The sequence below is a fragment of the Protopterus annectens genome, chromosome 14.part0 (genome assembly GCF_019279795.1).
Source record: "Protopterus annectens isolate FY-2018-M chromosome 14.part0, PAN1.0, whole genome shotgun sequence".
Classification (NCBI taxonomy): domain Eukaryota; kingdom Metazoa; phylum Chordata; order Ceratodontiformes; family Protopteridae; genus Protopterus; species Protopterus annectens.
The window spans coordinates 771,970,592-771,996,576 of NC_056748.1; the positions used below are offsets into that span (position 1 = coordinate 771,970,592).

The following is a 25,985-nucleotide window of genomic DNA, read 5'->3' on the forward strand; positions in this document are numbered from 1 at the left end:
TCCAAGGCCACATGGGATACGTTTGCATACTTTATCCTTTGACTGGGTTAGTACCACCAGTCATGTGACCTCTTTTCAGAAGAGACCCTAGGTTTCAGTCATACTGACTGGAGGAAATTTTGGCAAGAGCACTGGGAACTTCCTTTTTTTTTTTTTTTTTTTTTTTTTTTTTGAGCTGTGGAATCTTTTACATCCACCTGAGAAGCCACCAACTCTGACAGATGGTGTATGTTTAATGTCGCATTTGAAAGATGAAGTGTATGTGGAGAGAGGTACAAAGTACTTGAGTTGTTGAGATTCACATACAGGGAGGCAAAGACTGGGTAACGTATGTTAAAACCAGCGTTCATGCCCTCTTAGTAGCTGTTATGGGAGTACATTAGCCAGAAGATAGCACTTTGGGTAATAAAGACTGAGCAGTATATGCAGATTGCTGAAACATGGTTTCGATAACCAAGAAGTTTTCCTCATTTTCAGGAAGGTGATTATGCCTGGACAGGAATGATTGCTTTAAGTTAGTGGCTTAAAAGCTAGTTATGATTAGGCTGCATGCTGGTGTGATTAGTTTCCCATCTCCTACCTCTTAGCCTGCAGAACCATCTGTTCAAGGCTTGTTAGCATTTTTTCTCTGCTTCTGCTGCATCACCGTAGTTTGCTAAAAATTTTGTAGTGAATTTGTAGTGTGGAAAGAATCCTGTCGATAGGGAAGGCAAGAGGGAGCTGGAATTTATTGGAGAAAACTGGCAAAGGAACCAGAGTATTGGGAGCAAATAACTAGAGAGGGAAAGATAAATTCTTGGCATCTTCCCATTCTGTTTGGACTGCAGGGTAGATTGTCTATACTCTGATATCAATCCTTTATAGGGAAGACAGAGGAAGAAATTGGGAGATCCTAAATGCAAGACCAGCACTGGGAGAGTTTATAGTAGAATCTAGAACAGAAGCTGCTGTTAAAGAAGGAACAGTTAATAGAGCATATAAAATATTACATAATTGTAAGAAACAGAGGAGGTAAGGATGAGATGATATATGTTTGTTTCCAAAGTATGCAACAAACTCTAGAAGATTTAGGAGTCCTGCTTGGAAATGTTTACATAGATATTTTTTTTAGCCCAAATAGACTCCAGAGAATTTTTCGTCAGGTAAGCAAAATGTTGGGATGAGTGGATGGGAAGAAAGAGGTAATTTTGAACATTTTCTGGAATTGTAATGAGTTGGCATACTTTAAAGATTCCCTGAGAGAACTCTGTTAGAGATGCTGGGTGAACAAAGTAGTGTAACTAGGTAAATAATTTTTGAGCTATGACACAGAATCAGAATTCCCTAGACATGGTAAGACCTTGTTGTCTAATTATGGTGGCTGCCAAAAAAAAGCAATTACTAGAAAATGGGAATCTGTCTAAACCAACTCTACTAGAAATAGTGACTGTAGTAACAGATAAAACAACTGGAATTTGGAATCTTTTCAGAAAAGGTTAGGAGCAAATTACATAGGAAAAAATGTGAACTGTAGGAATACTACATGTAGGGGATGGATGGAGTTTAAAAGAGGGCAAGATTTGAATGAGCTATGTAATGTTTGACAATTATTGGGTAGGTTATAAGTGATGTATAATGTTTGCAGCTAAAATTATGTCAGAAAAAAATTTGTCAGTACAGTGTGTGATATAAAATGCTTCTATCTAGGACTGTCTGTATGGTTTGTTTTCATTTATGTAAATGTCATAAGTAATAAAGATGCTTCTTAAAATAAACGCTACAAAAAGAGCAACATTTTTTTTTTTGTAGTGTACTGTCCAGTGAACTTCACATCTGCATCTTTCCTCATCTGTGGGGTCCTTTTCTTTGTTTGGGAGGAGAAAGCAGGAACATCATCGTCTGTTGTGGAGCGTTACCATCTTTAGTCCTTTAACTAATGCAGTGTTTTTTAACTTGTCCCACTGCAGTGTTTCTGTATCATTCAGTCACAGTGCCATATTCTGCATCCCCCATTTTAAAAAGGAGAAAGTTACCCCTTTTTAAGCCATGACTATTCATCCTTTAAGATGGATACACTTTTTTTTTTTTATTTTTATGAAGTTCTATTTTTTGTCATTGTTCCAGCCTGACTGTTCATTTACCTCTGCCACACCATCTGCGTGTGCATATGAGGTCCCATAACCAATGTGATCCAAAGAGGTGGCTGTATGTTTACAATGCTAGATATTATTGTTGTAGTGTAACCATTTCTAGTCTGTTTTTCTAAATGTCAGTGAACTTGCTTTTTGAGTGTTTTAGTTCTGAAAAATGTCATTGGAGGCTGTGAGAAAATAATGTTTGTTCTTCTGTTCTTAGGATCAATATGGGTTGGCTAGAACAGTATGTGATCTTTTCACATGTATGACCCTTAATGGAAATGTGGAACAGTGGTTATACCAGAAACCTTTGCAGGTAAGATTGACTTCTGTATAGTTATGTTAAGTGGTATCTTAACAAATCTTGTGTGCTGTGAAGCACTGAAGTATCACAGAATAAGAAATGTAAATTCTGTTCCCACTGCTGGGAGCCAGACAGTGTCTTGGAAAACTGAATATTTAAAGCAAATTCCAAGGTCCATAGTTAACATTGCAGAGACTGAATTCAAATGTAGACAGTGTATGCAATCTCAGAGGATGCGGTATAGTCGAAGATATAGTAGCATCATTAGGAGGCGTGTGAGTCGTGGCCCCACCCCATGTAAAAACCTTTAATGACACTGCAGTGAATTTCAAGACTGGTGGTAGTTTGGCATTTTCATTATTGCAGGACTTAAAATCACAAGTTCACACTTTTGGTAAAAGTTTCTGAAAACAAAGTCCTTACCCCTGTTCACTTGACAAAGATCAGTTAGTGGCTCCGAAGATTAAGGAAGATAGCAAAGGATGATGTCCATGATCATCTAGGCAGGCTAAGGTGGGGCCCAGCTGCATACTCCACAAATCTTTTGGAGAAGAAGCTAGGGTGTAACTGCATTCTGGAGGAAGGCGGGGAACTCACCAAGCCACCAATGGGTGGTATCTTTCAGAGTAGGTTTGTAAGAGCATACACCTGTGCAGGGACTACATTGTGAGTCTTTGCAGTGAACGCAGATTAACCCATCCAGAGGTGGGGTTTGGCTAATGCATATGCAGTTGTAACAAAATTGCTGCTGAGGCACTTAAAATGTTGAATAATGTCCACTTTAGGATAATTCTCCCCTCCATACAAGGTGTAATCCTGAATAAGGCAGTGAGTGGGTTTTGCCCAAGTGGTGATACTCAAAACCACACATAAGGGCAAAACAGTTGGGGGCACTAGAAATGGTTGTGAAGTCGTTTGTGTAATCTTGACCTTCAAGGTGATCATGATTTTGCAAGATGATTCCCTGGCAACAGCTTTTAAGAGACTCGCTCATGCCAAGCTTGTCTCAAAATTCCTTTCCCATTCTTTGTGGAAGGTCTTCACCCCTCATTTTATCCAGAGGATGCTACAATCCCAAACACAGAAGCATCACCAAGAGAATCATGGCCACTCTTACCCAGGCATTATTCCACAGTAAAACAAATGAAGGAATGTAGGATTAGAAGTTGAAGGGCTAGGTGTAGTGATTTGGTTGTCATGTTTTGTGCGTGGGTTCCAGAGAATTCATTTGCAGTATAGTTCTCATAGAAGCTGTACAGCATTTACTGCTTCTCTTTGTTATCCCTCTTGAGTTGACACATGATCACTGAAAGGGAAGAATCATTCATTTGGTGAGGAAAAATGAGGGCAATGGAGGATCCCTTCTGCTGCCATAGCATTATTCAGAGTTCAAAGATTATAATTAGTACATCATACATCAATTGCATTTTTAGTATGCACTTTGTAACAAGCAAGTGTATAGCATAGAGCCTCTAGTATAGAGTGTAAGTAAATGGAGAATCCTGGATACAATCTTTGAGAAACTTTGACAGAAAAAGTCCTAAATTAGGACATTTAAGTCCATTTCATAATCCTTTGAAAAGGTGTACAAAGTGGATCACGTGACTAATCCCCAAATATCGATGAGAACAAAAAGTTGATTAAACTAGTTAAGTTTTCATTCTCACCTAGGATTTGAAATTTTAAGTCTGGGTTTGCAGAATAATTATTACAAATAGTTTTGTTTGCTTCAGGAGTAGTCTATGCAGTAAGGGTCTATTTTACATTGAGGTAAGGAGGACGTTCTGCTGCACTGCCCTCAATGGTTTCATGACAGAATTTATGCATCTGTCTTGGCTGCTGATGTTGGGTTTGGTCCCCCAAGTCTAGTTCCATATCACAGAACTGGTTGTGCTCTGCAGGGTCAACCTGAAAAGTAGTAGCTTGTAGCTATAGAATAACTGAAGTGGCAGAGCTTTGAGGCATCATCCTGTGCAAGGTTCTCCACATGGCATGCATCACCTTGGTGATTGAGTCATGGGCAAGTACTAGGCTAGCTTCCCTTGTGGGTCATTTTAAGTTTAAGCCAACTTCCCTTTTAGTGTTTGAATTAGCCTGTCTCATTTGGTGTTAGATTGACCTTCTCCCTCAAGGTCAATAAATGGATATTGCACCGAGTGATAACTGGGATCATACTGTAAATTAATTTGAAGTGGACCTTTGCATGAGATGAAACATAGGAGCTGCCTCTGTCCATTAGTAGTACAAGGGGCAGTCCTGGAATGAATTTTCTGTTCACGTCTAGAGATTCAAGCTGAGCTTGAATTGGGACAGGATGAGCTTTGTTTTATGTGGATGGGAGTCTATCCCATAGCAGGTGGGTATCCTCAGAGAGATAAACCTGTCCCTCCAGACCATTCTGCTGTTGCTGAAGTGGTTTAGATACCTAGACCAGAGTATTTCTTATGCCATTTGACTTGCTGTTGTGCAGTACATCCGTGAGTAATTGATGTTAGTCTTATTGTTATAGTTGCTGACTGGGTAAGCCCACTGGACAACAGTAGTCCCTTTTCAGGGATGACTTGGTAGCATTGTTGGTCAAGTAACTTGATGATGATACCACATGAGGATGAAAGAACCTGAACTTTGTACCTTTTGGGATGGGAAGCCTCTCATTAGCCACTCAAAGCTTTATCCTCTGAGCTAACTGTCAGGCTGTTTCTCTCCAGTCACTAGGCTCAGTCTTTGAGATTCTTCCTCCTGACTTAATTTGAATTTGTTATACCATTAGAGCAAACAGTCTGCCAGACCACAAACAATTCTTGAGTTTTCCCATTTGTTTTGTCCAGCTTGCTTCAGAAAGGGGATAAACTTAAATATTACTGTAGAACTGCATACCTTGTAAGAATGCTTGACTGGAATAAACTTCCCACTACTATTGACAGCTTGTCTAGAAAGGAAGAGAGCCTGATGTATGTGTTGAATGTTATGGAAGCTATGTTTTACAAATCCTCTAGCCACAAACATGCTGTTAGGTGGTGGTCCTTTTGGAGTTAAAGGTATACAACTACCTAGTGGTGATTCATTTTGGCCATCATTCTCAACTTCTTCAAAAGCATTATCTTTACAGCTCTGCATGTCCTCTTCTGCTGACTCAGATGGGCTATATCTGATCAGTTTAATTCTGGTTCATTGTTATGTGACATAAACAGACCCTCCTACATCTGCATTGTCTGATGGGTATAAGAATTTCAAGTTATACCATTTATTTGTCTTCTTTTAACTTTACCAGTCTTCCTAAGATTTCAGATGTTGTAACTGAGGTTACTACCTCATTGCAGCACCTATAGTTGCTTCATTCCATTAGTACAAAGTCCTTCCTAAATTCTCTTTCTTGTCTTCATTTCTATTCCCCCGAGTTCTTTATTTTCCTGAAGACTCTCACTTCTTCGTTATTTTATTGATACACTGGTCCTCCATTTCCATCTTGACTTTACCAAGCCTGGAATGATGCACCATTAGACAAACATCACCATGCCTGACAAATGCACATCTCTGTCCTGGATAAAAACAACTCCTTGTTTTCTGCACTCAGAACAGTTGGCCTTTGTCTAATGCACCTTCTCTCCCATTTCAGATTCAATTGTTTTCTGAATTCCATTAAACTTTCAGCCAGAAAATGCTTTTCTTCGTGCATGTAATGTCAAATTATGCTCTCCACCTTTTAAAATGATCTAGTTAACTGCACTGAACAGAAGTGAGATTTGGGTTTTGATCGTACAGCAGCAGATATGGACTGTAGCTTTGCATTTTCTGCATAGTGTTGTTTGCCATCAGACACTTCTAATGCCATTTCCCAATCACATCCATTGTTTATTTTACTTTTAGCATTAATTTCACTAGTGTCAAATGTTTCCTTTCCAGGAGCCTCTTACTGCAAGGACTGTATGCTGCCCTAGTTATATTTTCAATATTAAAATCCTCTGCTGTATCTCTAATTTGTATTTCTCCATTGTTACTGAATAACATCTTTTGCTTGCATACCCAAGCCTGTCTTGACTAAGTTAACCTAATTTCAGGAAGCTACTTGAGGACTACCAGAGTAATTAATTTTGCTCATGTTCCATCCCAGCTGAATCCTAATCTTCCTACCTATTTACTTCCCAATCTGCAGTTAATCCACTTAAACACATGAAAAATAAATTCATATATTTCTTTCTTTCACCCCTTACTTCTCCACCTCCCAAAAAAAAATACCTTTCCCTTTCTTACCCCTTAATACCCTTCATCGTCCACACTCTTCCTCTCATCTTACTAAACTACCCACCTTGATTCTGTCCCTTCAATCTGTTTTCTGCTTAGTAAACTACCTTTTACTCCCTCCTCATAGTCTAATACTTCTTTACTCTTGTCCATCTGTGCCAATTGATTTAAACAGTTTTTGGTTATACTGTTATTGTATTTGCATTATCTAGTCAGCAGTGTAAAACATTACACTCGTCTGTAATCTCATGTTTTTATCTTACTGTACAAGTTGCTCTGCTCCTCATTCTGCAAGTCAATACATCCTCTAACCTATGTGAATTCGGAATTTTATGCTTTATGTACTTTTATTTATTGCACAGTGTGTATCTTTGTATTTTACTATTTTCTGTAATTTTAGTATGTGGTGTATACTTTGTATCGACATATTTTGTATCATTAAGTGTATATTGCTCTGGAGCTTTCCTCCCCAGGCCTCTGCTGAAAAATGGGCTCTAATCCAAGTCTGACTTTACCAGTAAACAAAAGTTAAATAAATGAATAAATTTAACAGTTTTACAGTTTATTTTGATTTCGTATCTAATGCTTCTTGCATAAAAACGTGTAAGCTGATCGACTTCTTGTATATACCAGGTGCTAGGTTTTAAGTTCATACACAACCACATTGACTGCCTTGTTCTAAAGGCAACAGCATTTGAAAAGGCTTGCTTTTTTACAGATTTGTATTGTAAACATTACAACTGTCCTTTATCTGTTTCTACGTAGAAGGGCATTCTCTGGATGTTTCTTGCTTCCTGAACTTCAAAGCACTGCATTTATCCTCCGAAATGTATCCAAATTGAAGATGCAATTTCTTTAAAATGTTATGATTCTCTAACATTATCATGTTTTCTGAAACTGAGGATATCACTTTAACAATGGTTTGCCTTAAAGTACTTTATCTAGAATGTTGACACAGTGCAGAACTAATGACCAAGAGATTTTGGTTATTTAATAATTACTACTTTGTCATTTTCCATGTCTAGGACTCTTCTACCCTTTTTAAGAGCATCTTAGTCTGCAACAAAGGTATCTGGACTGAAACTTTGGTTTCAGTATTACTTGCCTTATTTTTGCTGGCATTTTCCATCTGGTGGTGGAACACTTCACTTTTTCATCTCCATATTTAAATACTACTACTGGATACATCTGTTCTGTGTCTTTTTCCATCTCACTTTGTTAGGTACATCTCCACAAGGTGTATGCATAGAGTATCAATCATAGCTGACCTAGAAGATTCAAGTACAAAAATACCTGCATCTGAAGTACGCTGTTTGGCAAATAAAGATGTTTTATATTAATTATTTTCCTTTTGTCCATTATCTTAACTTGCTGACCTCTATTTGGGCAGTCTTGTATCCCAGTGTTTTCCTGCCATATTTAACTACCAGATCCTTACCAGGAAGTAGCAGTCACACTCAGCTCTTAAGAGTGCTGTTTCATTTCTGCTGCGTGAAATGCTGTGTCCAAACTTAAGTCATTGCAGCACGAATGCCTTTTCTCTGTGAATTTGCTTGTAAAAGACCGACTTCCACTTGAGCAAAAATAAGTTCATTGCATGCTGTTAATGATGCTTGTCTTTTTAAGCATGCAGTATGTAACCGCTTAAAAGCGAGCCCTGCATCTGGGAGTGCCAAATGTCCATCTGTCTGATCAAAATCTGTTATGGACTCTGATATTCGAACTGTCTGAGTCAGTCAAAATTAGACTGAGCCTCATAAATCCAGTTCCTTTCTGAAGAATGTAGCATAGTCTGAAGTGGGCATACATTCACCTGTGGTTAGAGCCTGTGGTGAAATTTCCATTGCTTTGTCCATAATTTGTCCAGTAATTGACTGTGTAACTGCAAGAACATGCTTTTTCTAGCTCGGTAACCAGAGTCTAAATCACAACCTCATTTTCCATCTTTTACAGGCTTATTTTAATCAAAAATGGGATTAATCCTATAATTAGAAGCCATCCTTTGCTACCAGTGAAAAGGTTGACCAGTCTAGTTAGTTTTCTGAGACACACTGACAAGTGGAGATTATTTTGTTAAAGATTCAAGGTGCATAAGTGTCATTGAGCTGCATGCACTCACTGGTCATAGTCTAAACTGCAGCAAGAAAGTACGTAGTCATTGTCAAAGCCAAATCACTGTTGCAAAGCTGTCACAAAGCACATGCAAAACATTTTCTGTGACAAGGCTCCCAAAGAGTTCTGCATAGAAGCTGTAAACAGGAAGTAACTGTAGACTTGAATGTTTTTAAAGCAACTGACACCAATGTTTTTTAAAGCAACTGACACAGTTGCTGCCCCCTCGTAGAGCATACTTGGGATTCACTCCGTAAGGCTGCCCATACTCTTTGTAGCAGAGAGGTAAGCAGTTGGATAATTTGCTTGAATGTCTTGTACTGTATCCTTTTCAGCAACATAAAGTTAAATGTTACTGAATATTGGTGCTGTCTACATGCATCCATTGTGTTGTACAGGAGTCCTTTCTCCATTATTGGTTTGTGATGAGGAAAATGGCAGTTGAATAGGTTTGGTTTTAAGTTTTGTTGAGTATTGCCCTGGGGATCATGAAAGAATAGCCTTTAAAGTAAAACTCATGAGCAGAATGCATAGCTTAAGAGATCCCCATTGTGAGAATGGCAAGAACATTTTCTAAGCTAGTTAGCCAGATTTGGTAGGGGGTAAAAGATTTTCCTTACCTTAATTTCTGGGGTTTTTTAGTTAATCTTGGGAGGGCTTTCCTGTCTGACTTCAAACAGAAACCACTGACAGGCATAATCTGAAGTGTGGTTGACACTGCTGCAAAGTGAAAGCTTCAGTTTAGATTTTCAAGCAAACCCTGAATTGTGAAACTCACCAGCTTGTCTTTTTTTAAATAAAGTGAATTACAATTTGAAATATTTCTTGTTTACTTCAAGGTGATTTGTACACTTATCTTTGTCTTTTGTCTATAATAGAGCAGCATTGATTTGTGCTTAGTAGAGGTCATACTGCCTTTTCAATTATCAAGACACAAGGGGAGTAAAATAGCGTGCCATTTGTGCTGCTATTATAGCATTTATTCAGAAAGGTGACATTTAAGATTGGTGTGTGTTTGTGTGTGTAGCCAAGTATTGACATATAAAATTCTTTTGCATATTTCTATTGCTTTCCATGTGAAGCTGGTAGTAGGGGCCGTTTATCAATTTAACATCTAAATGCATCAAAATTAAATGAACAAAATTAGAATCCAGAAAGTGGCTTGCTTATCTGATATTGAAGAGGCGTAGAAATGTCTTTATTGGGAAAATCTCACCACTTTAATGATGCAGGAATATAAAAAAATGTACTTGTCTGACAAAAATACATTTTTTTCCTTCCTCTCCCTCAGGGATCTTAGTATTGGTGTTTCATTTAACATCCACTTTCTTAATTCTATCATTTTCAAGTGAATCTTGAAATTTGAAGGAGTACTTTTATTTATGTATGCATGTATTTTTTTTTTCCCCCAAGAAGTCTTTAAGACCACACACGCCTAATCAACTCATTAAACTTGGTTCAAGTCCCTTTCCCTGATATACAGAATAGTTTTGCTGCTGCAGTCTAGAAAAAAAAAGTATGTTTAATGATTATGATGAGAGAGAACATTCTGATGGATGTTACTGTTGGAGCTTTGAAATTGCTGTCATTTTGTTATGCACAAAAAAGATGTCTTTCAGTGTTACTCAAGGATGAGTTTGTAGGTGATTAAGGTAAACAGTTGCACTTCTAAAACAAATTGTTGTAGAGTTTTTTAATGTTTTTTAAGGTGTATAATTAATAGTATTTCATCTAGGAACCAACCATGGCTTAAAGGACAGTCTTGTACTGGGAATTTACAAACCATATTGGTTTGGGGGTTTCTTTTTGGGCACAGAAATCGGTGCTTTGCTTTGAGATGCCACACATGAGGGTAACACTGAGGTTCTTATGTTTCACCTGGGCTTCCTCAAAATCAGTTTCTTTGGAGGAATCTGAAGGGAGATTTCCTTCCAATAAAACAGTAGGCCTTTTTTTCATCCATCATTAGAAGTCGGTCCTTTTCAGGACTTTTGCAAGAAGGTGCCCTGAAGCTGAAAGTAGGTGGAGGGGTTATTGGGGCCAGAGATCCTTGCGCTGGATCTTCATTTTCAAACAGGAGTACCTGGGTGCTTTCTTTCCAGGGAGTTCTCACAGCTATTTTTTCCCTTCAGAATACAATGTATATATGGTCTGAAAAAGAACAGAATAGCAAAGTGCATCAGCATTTGAAAAGGCTATTTTGCAGATTTGTAAAAGGTTGTTTCCTTTCAGAGGAACAGGCTATTACAAATTCTCTTGTACTAAAGAAAATTGGACTCTGTAGACCAAGCCTTGATCTGTCCAGCTACAATATGGTAGGATTTGAGAGTTTAGGATGGTAGAAACCTAAGCCTTTCATGCATCTCCATCTTGAGAGACTAGGATGATAAACAAGACTGAAGGGCCAAGAAGGGTTTATTTTGGGCTCCCTATGAAGCTTGTATGGTCTCAAATTTAGAAACCACATTTCTAGTTTTATATGTTTTCCCCAGTGTTCTGAGAGTTGCAGGATCCCCCCATGTTTGTGTATGGTTTACATTTTTGTACCTGGACAGCTTTCATTCATGCACAGTTGCAAGAGTTGCTGTTTGCAGCTTTTATCCTTTCTGTATGCTTGGACCAGGTGATGAACCGAGAAAAGTGGCTTTATCCTCAGCAAAGTATCTTCTAGTAGCCCTCTTCTTAATGGAAAGGCTTGTGCTCACTATGGACTGGATGCAGCATATTGTGACCTTTTTAGTGAGTGTACCAGGGTTGACTTGCAAGATCCTTTCTCAGCATCCTGCTTCGCACAGCAGCAAGTATGATGATTCGGAATTGAATTTCAGGATGTACATTTTAAGACGTTTAAGCATTACTTAGTTTATGGCCGCAGTCAGACAGTTTATGGTTGCAGTCAGAAGAGACTGGACTGAGTTCCACCCTTGGCTAAGGAATTGATGGTGTAGATCATTGTGGGCAGGCCCCTTTTTTGCTTCTCCTCCTTACCAGGTCTTTATAGCAAGACAGATCAGACAGCAGATGGGACATGCATGTGATTTTCTGGAAATGTCCATGAAGTCTGAACCCCAGTGCACATTCTAGTCCACATTTCATCAATGTAGATAAGCTGGTGGACATCCTTTCCTGAAGAACTTTCAAAAACTAAGTCAAGGACTACTTGAGGCAGGTGTAAACAGGCCAGTTATGTGGTAAATAAGCTGAGAAGTACCTATGACCATCCCTGTACCTGTTGTACAAAAAAATATCTAGCAGTGGAAAGTAGCCACCTGGCATGTAGTTTTGCATTAATCAGTCCTCTCTGAACATCAGTGAGAGTTGAATCCAAATGTGTGTGCTCTTTTGATGTCAGTCTGCGTGTGGTTTCCCAGAAAGGGGAATATTTACATTGTAGTGCAACTTCTTGTTCCCAGTTTTGGATGATGGCATAGGATGCTTTTGCAGTATATAATGGAGTCAGTTAACTTGTTCACAGATGCAGTAACTAAATAGTACATCACTAGCAGCCTGTGTATAAAGCCGCAGTGGTAGCGTTGTCGCCTCACAGCAAGAGGTTCTCCAGTTCGATTCTCGGCTGGAGCCCCTTCTGTGTGGAGTCTGCATGTCCTCCCCGCGGTCGAGTGGCATTCAAAAGACATGTGTGAATGGGCGTCTGGCTGGCACCGTAAAATCTGCCAGTCATTAGCAGACCGGAGTTCCGCTGTGGCGACCCCTAACCAGGAAAAGCTGAAAGAAGAACTAGCAGCTTGTGTATATCCTTAGACCTGTGTGTGTGTGTGTTTTTTTTCCTACAAATAAAGGTACAAGACAGAAAATGTTAATATTCTGTAAAAGCAGATGATAAAATGCAGCAGTGATCAACACGGTCTTCCTTTCCAGTGGTTGTCAGCGTTTTAATTTGTAAACCAATGAAGTATAATGTGAAAATCCAGACTTGCATTTTTTTTTTCTGCAGATAATGCTAAATAATTCCAGACTTGCATTTTCACAAACCTGTATTACCAGTGCAAGTGTCAGTGACTTAACATGTAGCACATACTCCTTTAGTGCTGAAGATCAGAAGGCTAGGGGTTCTATTCCCATGTTTGGTTGCCTGGATTCATTTTCCAACACTATAATGCAGTATAAGGGGGCGCTGCACTCTTGAGTGTGCTGTCATTTGGATGAGATGTTAATCTTGGATCCCATCTACTTGCATTGGTGGTAGCTTAGTTGGATGTAAAAGATCCCAAGGCACTTGGAGGGAGTGGAATAGTAGGGGAAATTCCCCAGTACCCTGACCAATTTTCCTCTATAAGTATGAATACTGCCTTGGGTTGCCCCCCCACCGCCACGAAAAGAGGATGCTGGTCTTATGGGACTAACCTGGGTCAACAAGGCGTAAATAAAATAACTGCAATATTTCATTAAAATAAATTTGTAATATTGCTAGTACTTTTCATTTTTTCCCCGGATGCTTTGTCTTTGAGATATTTCAACTATGAAAGTTAACACGTACACAATAGTATCCTTCTCTCTCTCGTGTGCATGCACTTTACTAGTTATAATTTGTATGTATACAACCAGCAGCTACTGATGCACGCAACAGTTTTATTAAACTCTAGCACCTCAGCATAAGTCTTCGCGGAGTAATAGGAAGAAACAAACAACCATTCCTATTATACAAAAAGCTAACTACTGTTAACTCCACGTTAATTACAATCATTTAAAATAAATTGGACACTTCCAGTTGCACTCCTATATTTAAACCCTTTGGTAATAAAGTAGTTTATTTGGATTTGAAATTAGAAGGGATGGATGGTGAAATAATAAAAACAACTGTACATAGGAAATTAACAGAGGGTAGACAGTATTTACACTGGAATAGTTGTCATACTCCACATCTGATTTCATCTCCCTATGGAGAATTATTATATCTCCATAGACTTTGAAATGAAGAGCTGAATTTTCATACAGAAGCTCAGAAAAACTGTTAACGTTTATTAGAAGTTATGAAAAAGATTTGGCAATTGAATCACTTAAGGTGATAAATGAAAGTAACTGCACATAAAGAATAATAAAACTTAAGAGGTTAAATCTAGTGATAAAGTTGCCATTAGAGATCAGAGAAATATTTATTTTGTGACCAGTATATTTACTGATAAATTAATCAATTTATTGAAATACTATTGGCAATTTTAAGTGAAACATTTTTTTTTTTTTTTTTAATACACATCTGAAGTCCAAAAAAGAGAGGACATAATATGGGGGGGATATGTTGGTACATAGTTTTATTTATTCTTCCTACTATTCAAATGAATATGTATTTGGAAAATTCTGTGGTTGGCACCTTCTCTTGTGGAAGTTGCAGTAGTTATAAACAAGTCATACGTGTTTTGACAGGATAAATAACAATTTCATCCAAATAAGAAATTTTCATGAAGTACTGAGGGTATTATTTATGCCCGTAAATGCCCTTGTAATTTATTTTTTACTGGGGGCAAGCAAGAGTGTAGACTGCAGGAACATGTTGGAGATGCAAAAAATTAAGGCATCGTTACAGGGTACAGTTTTAGAGCAAGTGGGGGTTAAATTTGGTGAAGATCATTTACTTAAAGGAAAATTGTTGTATAAAGAAACTGTTTTAAAATATGACACATTTATTATCAAAGGGTTTTAATATAGTGTGCAATTGGAAGTGTCGAATTTAGTTTAATTTTGTTTTAATTTGATAATTGTAATTAAGGTGGAATTGATTGTGTTTACTTGCTTTGTATAAAATGAATGGTTATTTGTTCCTTCTTATTGCTCTGTGAGGGCTTATGCCGAGGCACTAGAGTTTAATAAAATTGGTTTGTGTGGCTCAGTAGCTTCTGATGATTGTGTGTGTGTGTGTGTGTGTGTGTGTGTGTGTTGCCATCATCGTCAAAGGTTTTAACCTACTGTTGAATGACTATGTAGTCCTTGGTTAGTATTTAGCCATCTGTTGCACAAATCATTTCCTTTGACATCCTTGTCCCTTCTGCTTTACCTTGATCCTCTTAAAACACCAAATTTTTGGTAGACCCCCTGTTCTCCAGTGGTAGTCCGTTGTTGACTACCAGCTGCGCCATCTCCTCCAATGACCTGCTATATTAGCAGGTGGCACTGAGCTCTCTGTCTCTGGAGGCAAGCTTAAACTGCTGCTATCCACCAGTCTCCCTTCCTTAACCATCCAAAAGGCACAAAATGGTAGAGAAGATGGAGGATAAAGCTGTCACTGCAACCCAGAGGGCCAAGTGTGAGTAGCTGCTTGGGTACGGGAATAGTAGGGCTGTTATCTTAGTGAGCAACAGTTGGCTCACTTAGTTGGGGGGGGGTCCCAGTTTAGCAATGTTCAGTGCAAGTGGTGGCTTGCATTAAAGTGGTTGACCCACAGGGACATAGGCTTGTAATGTGGTGGCTGGGTCATCACTGGGGTAGAGTTTGTTAGGGGTAAAAGCCTTCACAGACCACATCCAGAGTAATATGAGCAAGTGTTTGTAGGAAACACCTGGTAGCATGTAGCATGGGAACAAGATTATGGATGCTTTCTGTCCCTGGTATGGGGGGAGATGGCGTGCTTACTCTATCATGGTAGGTGGATAAGGTTGTTTACATTCTTCAGTCCAGGGAAGGTGAGTGGGGATGTGTCTAGCAATGGCAGTCAGCTTCACATCTGTGCAAATAGATGCGGGGGAGAGTGGGCTGAGACTCTAAGCACCCTTGTGGCTGCCTGGATGATGGTCCCCACCAGATGGTTGTTGCCCTGATCCTAGGTGAAATCCCTGCATAGGGGAAAAAGTGGGCATGTCTTACTGGAAAAGAAGCTTGATGGTCAGCAGGCAGAGGGACAACAGCATATGGGGAGGGATCCTGTAACCATTGATAGAAACTGATGCAGGCATTCGAAGCATTAGTGTACCAGTAATAGTTTTTGCAGTTAGGAATCTAAAGGAATGAAGTCTAATTTATGAAGTAACCATTCTGCCCCCCCCATGCAGATTACGTAGTTTTTAATGCTTTACTAAGAGGCTGTTGTGGTCCCAGTCCGTAATCCGCAGTACTTGATAATTATACTCCAATAAGCCTCAAGCATATTTTGTAAGGTGAGTGCAAAATTATCGAACTTTGTATATAAAAATGAGGTAATCTTCTGCATGACCTAAACTGGTACCCCCCCCCCCCCCTCCCCGCCACCACCACAAAGGTAGATTTTATATACTGGTCTCCTAAATCTTTGTAAAGAATGACTGCTTTACTGAAGGAAGGTTTTTACTTCATGCAGCATACCTAGATCTGGCTATAAGTGTTGGCACTATACCTTCATGATGACATCGTACAATAATTCTGGGATCTGAAGGTAAATGAAAGCAAGTAATTTGGTTCCATAGCTGACTCCTGTCATAGACATCAGGTGATGAGGAGAGCTCCTTATTTCCAGCCCCTTCACCAGTAGTCCCTCGTGGTTCTGTCTTGAGGACAGACCTCTCTGGCATTTTCTTTTCTCAGAGGTCAAAACTGAGCCATGTCTGTCTTGCCAAGTACAAGAAATATTGCAGATTCAAGAACGTTATCCTTAACCTCATTGATAACACACACCTGTTGAGATCACACTTTATATTGCGCACACATGCAGTAGAAATTATATTGTCTTCAGTACCAAAAATGTAGCATTCTGGCATTTGGTAGAAAGGAAAAGCCTGTTTTGTACATTAACTGAAGTTGACAACCGTGGAGTCCTTATAGGTGGATGTTCTTCATCTCACATTGCTGCAGTCCTTACACTTGGGTAGTCCGCTGTCCTCGGTCGGCCCGAATATCAAAGTATAAGGCTGACGTCGGTCAAGGCGCATTTGACTGACATCAGGACGTCAGGGTACAAATGCGCATGACCGACGTCATATCCTCAGTCTTTTTTGCCGCATGGTCCGATGCAGAAGCAGCATTGCAAGTGCCGGTTGGCGTTCTGAAATTTTTCGAATTCGGAGTTTCAGACCGAGTCAAAGTTGGCTAAGTACCCCGTTGGGGAATATTTTAGTTTTTTCTTGCCTCAGTGGTTTACCGGATGTCAGAAAAAGTGAATAACTGTATTTCTTGTGGGAAACAGATACCGCATAGAGATTATCATACTTTGTGTATTCCTTGTTTAGGGCCTGAGCACGACGTTGTTGGGTGTCGCTCTTGTGCTAGATTCAATAAGCGCACTATAAAGAGAAGGTTAGATTGTGCCAGGTTAGTCTTCGGGAAGCGGTGTAATTATAAAATGCCGTCGGATGCTCCGACGCCCGCTTCTTCGAAGAAGCGCAAGGACAAAGCTACTAAGCCTAGGCTAGAAGAACCGTCTGTTCCGGATGCCGGTTCTTTAGAGGTGTCGGTGGAGCCAGTGGTTCCGCCGGAGGTTTCTTTGGAGTCCCAGGGAGAGACTTTGTTATTGCAGGATGTGGCCTCTCAGGAGGCAGGGCAGGCCGAAGGGGCTTCTCAGGTTACTGTACTCCCCTCCCTTCCTAGGGTGGTTAGGCCCTCTCCTTCTGTTTCCAAGGCTTCTCCCAGAGGCAGGCCAGGTTTAGCTTCAGTTGGTGTCACCCCTAGTTCTTCAGGAACTGTGCCCAAGAAGCATATGCTTAAAATGGCAGAAGATTTGATTACTTTGATTAGAGGTTCTTTGCCCCCTCCTGATAAGAGACCAAGGGTGGAACCTGAGCTAGGGAGTTTTGAGCAGGCTTCGGATGTTTCAGAGTCTTGACTGAAGACTTGCAGGAGTATTCTCCTTATTCTGATTCTGATGTGGATGATTCTACTCCTTCTGCTTCTCCTCCTGAGGATTTTTCTTTTTCAGAGACTCTTCATTCCATGAGGGAGCATTTTAAGTGGGAAGGTCAGGACTTCTCTGATTCCAGGAAAAGGCTTAGGGAATTTTTGATTTTACCCCATCATAGGCCTTTGGCTATTCCTCCTGTTCTGGATGTGGTGGAAGATGTTTTTGCAGAGGCTTCTCTTAATCCTGATTCTTTGCCTCCTGCTCCTGTTAAACCGGATAGGTATTACAGGGTGCCTGAAGCTCATAAGTATCTTTTTAAGAGTCCTAGGGCAGACCCAGAAACTGTTAGTCAGGGGCCTAAAGGTGTTAAGGCTTCTGTTGTAAAAAAATCCGGTTCCTCCAGATAAAGAGGCCAGGGCTTTGGATAGATGGGGAAAGAAAGTTTATACTTCTTCCACCCTAGCTATGAGGGCTTTGAATTGCCAGTTTCACATGTTGAAATACCAAAATTATCTCCTTTCACAATTGAAGTCTAAGGTAGATGCTCTGGCGGAAGGTATTGAGTGTAAAGAGTTACAAGATTTAGTACATGTTTCTGAACAGGTGGGTAAGCATTCTTTGCAATGTGGTTTTGATGCTGTACAGGCCTCGTCTAGGGTGGCTGCCACTGGGTCAGTTCTTCAGGCACGCCTGGCTGAGGGATCAGAATTTATCTGACCATGTTAAGACAAGGATTTTAGATGCTCCTTTACAATCTGATGTGTTTGGTTCTCCTGTTGAGGCAATCTTAAAGAAAATGGAAGACAAGGCTAAGTCTATGCAGACTGTTAAAGATTTTTTGCAGGTTCAGCCTCCGAAGTTTAGTAGAAATTGGCCTACCAAGGGGTGGGCGTATCCTTCTTATGATTCCCAGTCTAGGGGTAGGTCTAGACGTGGTAGGGGCAGAGCTCAGGGCTCTTTCAGGCCTAGAACAGGGAGTTCACCTGCACAGTCTTCGGGTGAGGGCAGGGGTCAGTCCTTTCGTAAACAGACCCAATGACCTACCTTTTCAGCTGCCAGAGCCTTCTCGTCTGGCAGCACCTTTGGGAGGAAGGTTGGCACTTTTCAAGGAAAATTGGAGTTTGATTACCCAAGACAGATGGGTATTGGATATCATACACCACGGTTACAGGTTTTATTTCCATGCCTTGCCTCCTTTCAAAGGCATGCCAGACGTTCCTCCTCAACAAAGAATAGAGGCTCACAAACAAATTTCTCTGTTACTTCAAATAGGGGCCATACAGCCGGTCCCTATGCCAGAAGTGGGCCTAGGATTTTATTCTCGCCTGTTCCTAGTACCAAAGAAAGGGAACACGTGGAGACCAATTTTGGATTTATCTACCCTCAACACTTATCTGGACATTCCCAAGTTCAAAATGTTGACGTTACAACAGCTTTTACCTCTGCTGGGCAAAGATCATTGGATGGTAACTTTGGATCTCAAGGAGGCTTACCTTCATGTTCCTATCAGACTGAGTTGCAGGAAGTATCTGCGTTTTCGAGCTGGGACTTCTCATTATCAGTTCTCTGCATTGCCCTTTGGCTTATCTACTGCCCAGAGTGTTCACGAAAGTTCTGGCTCCAGTGATAGCTTTCCTCAGGCTAAAAGGAATACAGATCTATCCTTATTTGGACGATTGCCTGATTCTGGCTCAAGGAAGGGACGAGCTTCTTCATCATTTGGAATATGTGATAGCAGTGCTAAGATGCCTGGGGTATTCTGTGAACGAAATAAAGTCCAGTCTAGTACCCTCTCAGGACATGTGCTTTCTGGGTGCGAGACTGAATACAGCATCCCAGATGGCCTTTTTGACCCCGGACAAACAAAAGAATCTTTCCCTTTACTTTCATCAATTGTCTCATCAGTCCAGGCTGACTGCAAGGACAGTCCTTCAAGCCTTGGGGTTCATGGCATCTTGTATTCTGGTGCTTCCCAATGCCAAACTGCATATGAGGAAGTTACAATGGTATCTCAAAAATGTATGGACACAGCACTGCTAGGATCTGGACACTGTCATTCAAATAATACCTTGCATTCAAAAGGAATTGTTGTGGTGGGCTCAGGAATGTCACCTAAACAAGGGACTCTCTGTGACCCGGCCAGAGGCGAGTCAGATTCTAACGACAGATGCCTCAGACAAAGCTTGGGGAGCTCATCTGAATGGAAAGTGGATACAAGAAGTGGCCTGCCAGACTACAACATCTACATATCAACTTGAAGGAGATGTTAGCAGTCCAGTTTGCATTAATAGCTTTCAAGGATTTACTTCTTCCAGGGCAGGTGTTGATTCTAACAGACAACACAACTGTCATGTGGTACATCAACAAGCAGGGGGGAACACATTCTTATCCTCTATGCAGGCAAGCAATGATTTTGTGGGAGACTGCTCTCAGTTTACAGCTAAATCTTCAGGCAAGGTTTCTGCCGGGAGCACAGAACTCCTTAGCAGATGTGTTGAGCAGACGAATTATGGATCCCCACGAGTGGAAATTGGATCCTCATGTATTTCAGAGATTGACAGTGTCATGGGGAACTCCAGACACAGATCTGTTCGCTTCTCCACTAAACCACCAGCTGCCAAAGTTTTGCACGAAAAGGTTTCATCCCACAGCTTGGAAAGTGGATGCTCTTTCTTTCAATTGGAGCAATCTTCATATGTATGCCTTTCCACCTCTGCCTCTCCTCCCAAAGGTACTACTAAAGGCCAGACAGGACAAGCCAAGGATGATTTTGATAGCTCCAGATTGGCCTCGACAGCATTGGTACCCATTACTGAGAAGCCTGGTACGGGAGCCTCCATGGCCTTTGCCTTCGATTCCACACCTGTTGTCTCAGGAGGACAGTCATTTGCTCAATGTCAAGCTTCACTCTCTTCACCTAACAGCCTGGCATATTCTGTTTTGAACCATAGTGTGTCTCAACTTCCACAGCAAGTTTTGAATGTTATTTTGGAAGCTAGAAGGCCTAGTACAAGGAAAGTGTACGCAGATAAATGGAAGAGATTTTTATTTTGGAGTGCAGCAAAGGATTTGGATGTTTCTGAGCCTAATTTGTGTGGCTCTTCAATATCTTACTGAGTTACTGGACAAAGGTTTGTCCTTCTCTTCTATTAAGGTTCATGCTGCAGCAATTTCGGCTCACTATGATTGTGACCCACCATTGTTTTCTCATCCTTTGTTCAAGCAATTTCTTAGAGGGGCAAAGAATATAAGACCCCCACGTAGAGCTCCTACTCCTGCTTGGGATCTCAATTTTGTGTTGGAGAAACTCACTCTACAACCTTTTGAGCCTGCAGCTACTACCGAGTTGAAATATTTATCATGGAAGACTGCTTTTTGTTGGCCATTACCTCTGCAAGAAGGGTTTCTGAGTTGCAGGCCCTTATGGCGGTTGAGCCTTTCTTAATTTTCCATAAGGATAGGGTATCTTTACGTACTAATCCTTCCTTTATGCCTAAAGTGGTTTCTAGTGTGGCTTTAAACCAAACTATTCATTTGCCTACTTTTTATGCAAATCCCCAAAATAAAGGGGAAAAGATTTTGCACACTTTAGATGTACACAGGCAGTTGCGATATTATTTGGACAGAACTAAAGGGTTCAGGCAGTCTCAGCAGTTATTTGTTTCTTTTGCTTTGAGTTCTCAGGGCAAGCCTGTGTCAAAACAAACTATTTCTAAGTGGATTGGGTTTTGCATTGCTTTCTGTTATTCCCATCATGGCAAGGAGATTCCAGCTGGGATTAGGCCTCATTCCACTAGGGCTACTGCCACTTGACAGCTTTTTGAGGGGTGGCAACTAAGGATATTTTGGAGGCAGCTACTTGGAGTTCAGTGCATACTTTCTCTAGGCATTATCACCTACCACTTTATTCTAAATCTAGGGCTGGTTTTGCCACTGCTGTTTTGCAGGGCATTTTGGCAGCTCCTGCTTCCTTATAGTTTGGCCATCCTCCCTTACCTCTGCTTTGGGATTCTACCCAAGTGTAAGGACTGCAGCAATGTGAGATGAAGAACATAGTACAGTTTTGTACCTACCATAAATGTAGATGTTCGAAGATCCACATTGCTGCAGTCCAATTTACCCTCCCTCCTTCCCCTCTGTAGTTAGAGGCGGTTGTGTGGGTTGGGTGGTCAATATATTGTATATTGTATATATTGTACATATTTTTAGTGCTAGGATGGTTGGTTGTTTGTTTGCTGTCTTTTGGTTTTGACCTTTCTTTTTAGGGTCTTCTGACATCTGGGGCAAGAAAAGACTGAGGATATGACGTCGGTCATGCGCATTTGTACCCTGACGTCCTGATGTCAGTCAAATGCGCCTTGACCGACGTCAGCCTTATACTTTGATATTCGGGCTGACCGAGGACAGCGGACTACCCAAGTGTAAGGACTGCAGCAATGTGGATCTTCGAACATCTACATTTATGGTAGGTACAAAACTGTACTTTATCTTTTGTCTGATGTCAGTATAGCTGATACTGTCTGCAAAACATAGTCTTGCCCACTGGATCTTCCATGTGTTTGAGCCATACAAGAGAAGTAATTCTCTCCACCCACTCCCCCATATTGTTCTTATTAGGTTACTTACAGTACACGTGACTGTATCCTGTTTTGTAACCTACTTGCTTTCCGTATGGGAATGTGAGAAGAAGATATGAAGATTCCTTACAGAGAGTCAAAAGGCTTATATTGTGGCCAGTGACTACATCAGCTCTCCCTCTTTGTATTTTATGCCCTCTTAGAAAAGTCCTCTGCCTTATGTACACGAAATTAAATTACTTTTTGAAGCCCATTGTTCTGGTGACCTTCACACTGTGAAGTATGTTTGAGTTTAACCCCATCATGAAACATGACAGCACTTTCCATGCTTGTGGAATAAAACTCTCCCTCTCAATTTAAAAACTCTGTTCATACCCTCAAAAATTAGATGACTGTGGGGACACCTGTAAATTTCAAAAAGGGATAGAAATCGTCAAGCTGGTTGATAGCATTGTGTGCGTATCGATATTTATAGGTTGTATGATCTATTGTGTGTGTGATTGTAACTTAAATGGTTCTTTACTCAGCAGCACTGGGTTTGCTGTGGTTGAACATCCTCTTCATTCAGTGTGTCATGAATAAGAATTTTAATTTGCAAGTGCAAGAAAATTAGCCATTGAATTTGTTTTAAACAGTGTAGTATTACTCTTGAACATGGAAAATGTTAACTGCCTGTTGTATTGCTCAGTATACTACAGTAGGTTTATTTGCACTGTACAAGTGATGTTGAAGAATGTTTATTTTTGTTTTTATAGTTATGAAGCAACTTCGATAAACAGCAAATTTTTATCCAAAATTGAAGATCTGCAACTTTTGTTAAAGCGCATCTGAACACACGATTATAATTTGGGATTTTTCCATTCTCTTTTGTGAAATCAAAGGAAAAAGTACCATCATCTAATGATTTCAATTTCTCATGCCCTGTTTAAGCTTTTACTTGCTGCATTAGTGTACCTTTAAGCATACAGCATCTTATGTTGCATTGATTGTAATCTGAAGTAAGCACTTGATAATGTAGTTTTTTCTTCCTGATTTTTTGAGATTATGTATTGATATCCAGTGAGGGCAGTGCTAGTTAAGGCAGGTTTGTAACATTTTTTCATGATCCATGGGCACTTAAAGGACTTTTCATTAAGTTCTCAGTTGGAGTTGAAGGTGCTGTGTACAAGTAATGAAATTGTTCCCAGCTAACTAGTATATTTCAAAAAGACAGTCCAGGGATCTGCCCTGCCCCCCACCCTACATACACTCTTGTCTCTTGTATTAAGCTATTTAGTGCCATTGCCACTTATGTGCTAGAGTCTGAGACACTTTTTTACATAATGTCCTGTGAAGTCCACTAAAACCTAGTATGTCTGGCCCATAGTTCATTTTATGAATTTTGAGCTGGCTTTTAGTGCCACTGATTTGTGAATTTGAGCCATTGTTGAAATAGTCCAATATTTTCTAAAGTTAAGCTATCTTGTTACAAGAGCCATAATTTGCCCTGAAGGTTTATAGAGATGTTAAATTTGCAGAATCAGCAAACATTTTAATGTTTCATTAGTTGGACAACCTTGTTTTGACAAGAGGTTTGTTGCTGTTTTTAGTGAATGTGACTTGACTTAAATGTTAGCATGGTTACTGCTGTTTGTTTCAAATGGAAGAAAATTTAGCAGTTTCCTTTTTAAATGAAATTTTTAATCTTATCTTTTCTAAGGTGCAATAAAGGTGTAGTTCTGTAAAGTACACTAGACTAACTTTTATTGCTGATAAAAAAGAAAAAAAAAATTACTACTGCCGTCAAGAAAACTGCCTGTCTTATGTCAAAGAAAACTGGCTACTTCAGGATGCAGCTCACTGAAGTGAACAAAACTCAGTTTAGGGCTCTCAAGAGTAGAGGGTGGGACCTCTTGTTAGCTGCACCTTCTATTCACAAAGTCCTAAAATGTATTCAAAAGATACAAAAATGGAGTCCTGGTTTTCCATAGACTAAGGTTTGGCTGTAGGCCTTAATGCTCAATAATGGGACCAGACATGATATCTTAAGACCCTTTGCAGGTTTATCATGCCTTGTGGAGAAAGAGATATTTATATTAAAGCTAACTAGAACTTAAAACACGTCATTAAAGATCAGGTTGGTCAGGGAACTTCATTAGGTGGATGAACTTGCCACAAGCTTGCATTAATACGAGTTGAACATTTTGCCGTTGAAACCAGGTTTTTGAAACACAGCAAAGACTTCTGTCCCAAACAGTTTTCATAGTTTACACTATGCAAATGTTTCTGTATTAGGTGCCATGTATTCTTTGTAGGCTGCTGCTAATAAGTCTCTCATTAGTCAAGGTGAACAGCTGACCTAATTAATGGGAATAGTACAGTGCAGAGAAATGTACTTTTATTTTTTTATTTTAAGGGAAGAGACGATTGGAAATTCAGTCATAGAAATGTTTGCACAGCGTGGTTACTGTCTTTCACATTGTTCAGAATATCAGCCTAGGTTTATTTGCTTTGTACTCCCAAATTATTAAATGTTACCTGTTAAAGTTTAGAATAGGAGGATGAAATAAATAAAATGCATAGTATATTCATCAGGGTTGCATTTGTACGAGACGGACTTGGCCTGCTTGCTTGGTTCGAATATTGACATAATGTTTTTCCCGGCCTTTGCAGTAATTCATTTGAGAGCTGCAAGTGTTGATAAATTTGGGACTTTTTGTGATTTAGTACTGTACCACTCTACACCCACTCAGTAGTTTTACATACAATACAGAGTGATGATCTAGAGCCTGTGAACTGGTAAAACCTTTTTCTTTTGTGTATTTTGGATAGTGACTGTCAGAATATAATTTAGTAATTTATGTACCTTACAAAGCTAATGAAATTTTTTTCTGTTGCATGCAGTTCATGTATAACCACAGTATGTGAATAGGTTCAGTACAGTGTCCCCTTTATTAAAAGAAAACTGTTTCGGTTACACTTGTATCTTGTGGTAAAATGTCACAAACAAACTCAAATTCAGAACATGTGGGGCTTGTAAATTGTGCAAGAGTTACCAGAGCCTTACCACTTCCCTATTTGTTTGCATGTTTTTGGAAGCCAGATGTGTTCTACTCATGCATACATATTCTTCTAGCTAGAATTATGGAATTTTGCATATTCCACACCGGGGATGTGGAGGTGCACATGTTTTCATCTGTAACCTACTGATATTTGTCAGAGCATCACCCCAGTAGGGCTATGTCTTTCAGTGCCAAGGGTGGTTTTTTGTAAGGTACTGTGTTGGCAAATTCTAAGCACTTTGAGTTTTACAGCTCTCTTTTTATGATCAGTACTATGTGGCATTTGAAGTGGGGAAATATGACCTAATGCAGATTTTGTATGTCTGTTGAAAATTTTACACTCCCATTGCTGTTTCTTTTTAATCTGGGCATCCAAAATTCTACTTTCTTATTTGGAAGTAGTTGTGCTCATCTAATAAGCTAATAAAACTCTCAAAATTGTTAATTTTGTTTGTTGTACAAATTTACTGTTATTTTTTCTGGATGTTTAGAAATGTCTGTATACAACTGTTCATCTTCCTCTTAACATGACTGACTTGCTGCACAGCTATAATGACAGGAAGGAGCAGATTTTGTCACTTTTTAATGGTAGACAGGTTCATATGCCATCTGACTCAAATATAAGCAAAGGTAAGCAATGTAGGTTCCTACCATAACATATTTTCATCAATCTCTTTAATAGGAGGCTGCCCATTTTATGTTTGGGGATGTCATAGATGAGGTCTGCATTAGCAGAAATCCTTTCACATGAGTGATATTAGGCTATTATATGATGGAACAAAATTTAATATCAATCTTTAGATGTCAGTTTGAAGCATCCTGTACCTTTGACTAGTC

At 39.8% G+C, this 25,985-nt stretch overlaps 1 protein-coding gene across 5 annotated transcripts in view; it reads left to right on the top strand.

The window, feature by feature from the left end:
* Nucleotides 1–25,593, top strand: part of NCOA4 (nuclear receptor coactivator 4) — a 248,031-nt gene extending 222,438 nt beyond the window's left edge. For all 5 annotated transcript variants that reach the window (XM_044056514.1, XM_044056509.1, XM_044056513.1 and 2 more), the window contains 2 exons: nt 2,335–2,430; nt 22,863–25,593. In XM_044056514.1, coding sequence (XP_043912449.1) covers nt 2,335–2,430; nt 22,863–22,868 — 102 coding nt within the window. In that variant the 3' untranslated portion in view covers nt 22,869–25,593. The remainder of the gene's footprint in view (nt 1–2,334; nt 2,431–22,862) is intronic.
* Nucleotides 25,594–25,985: the final 392 nt, after the last annotated feature.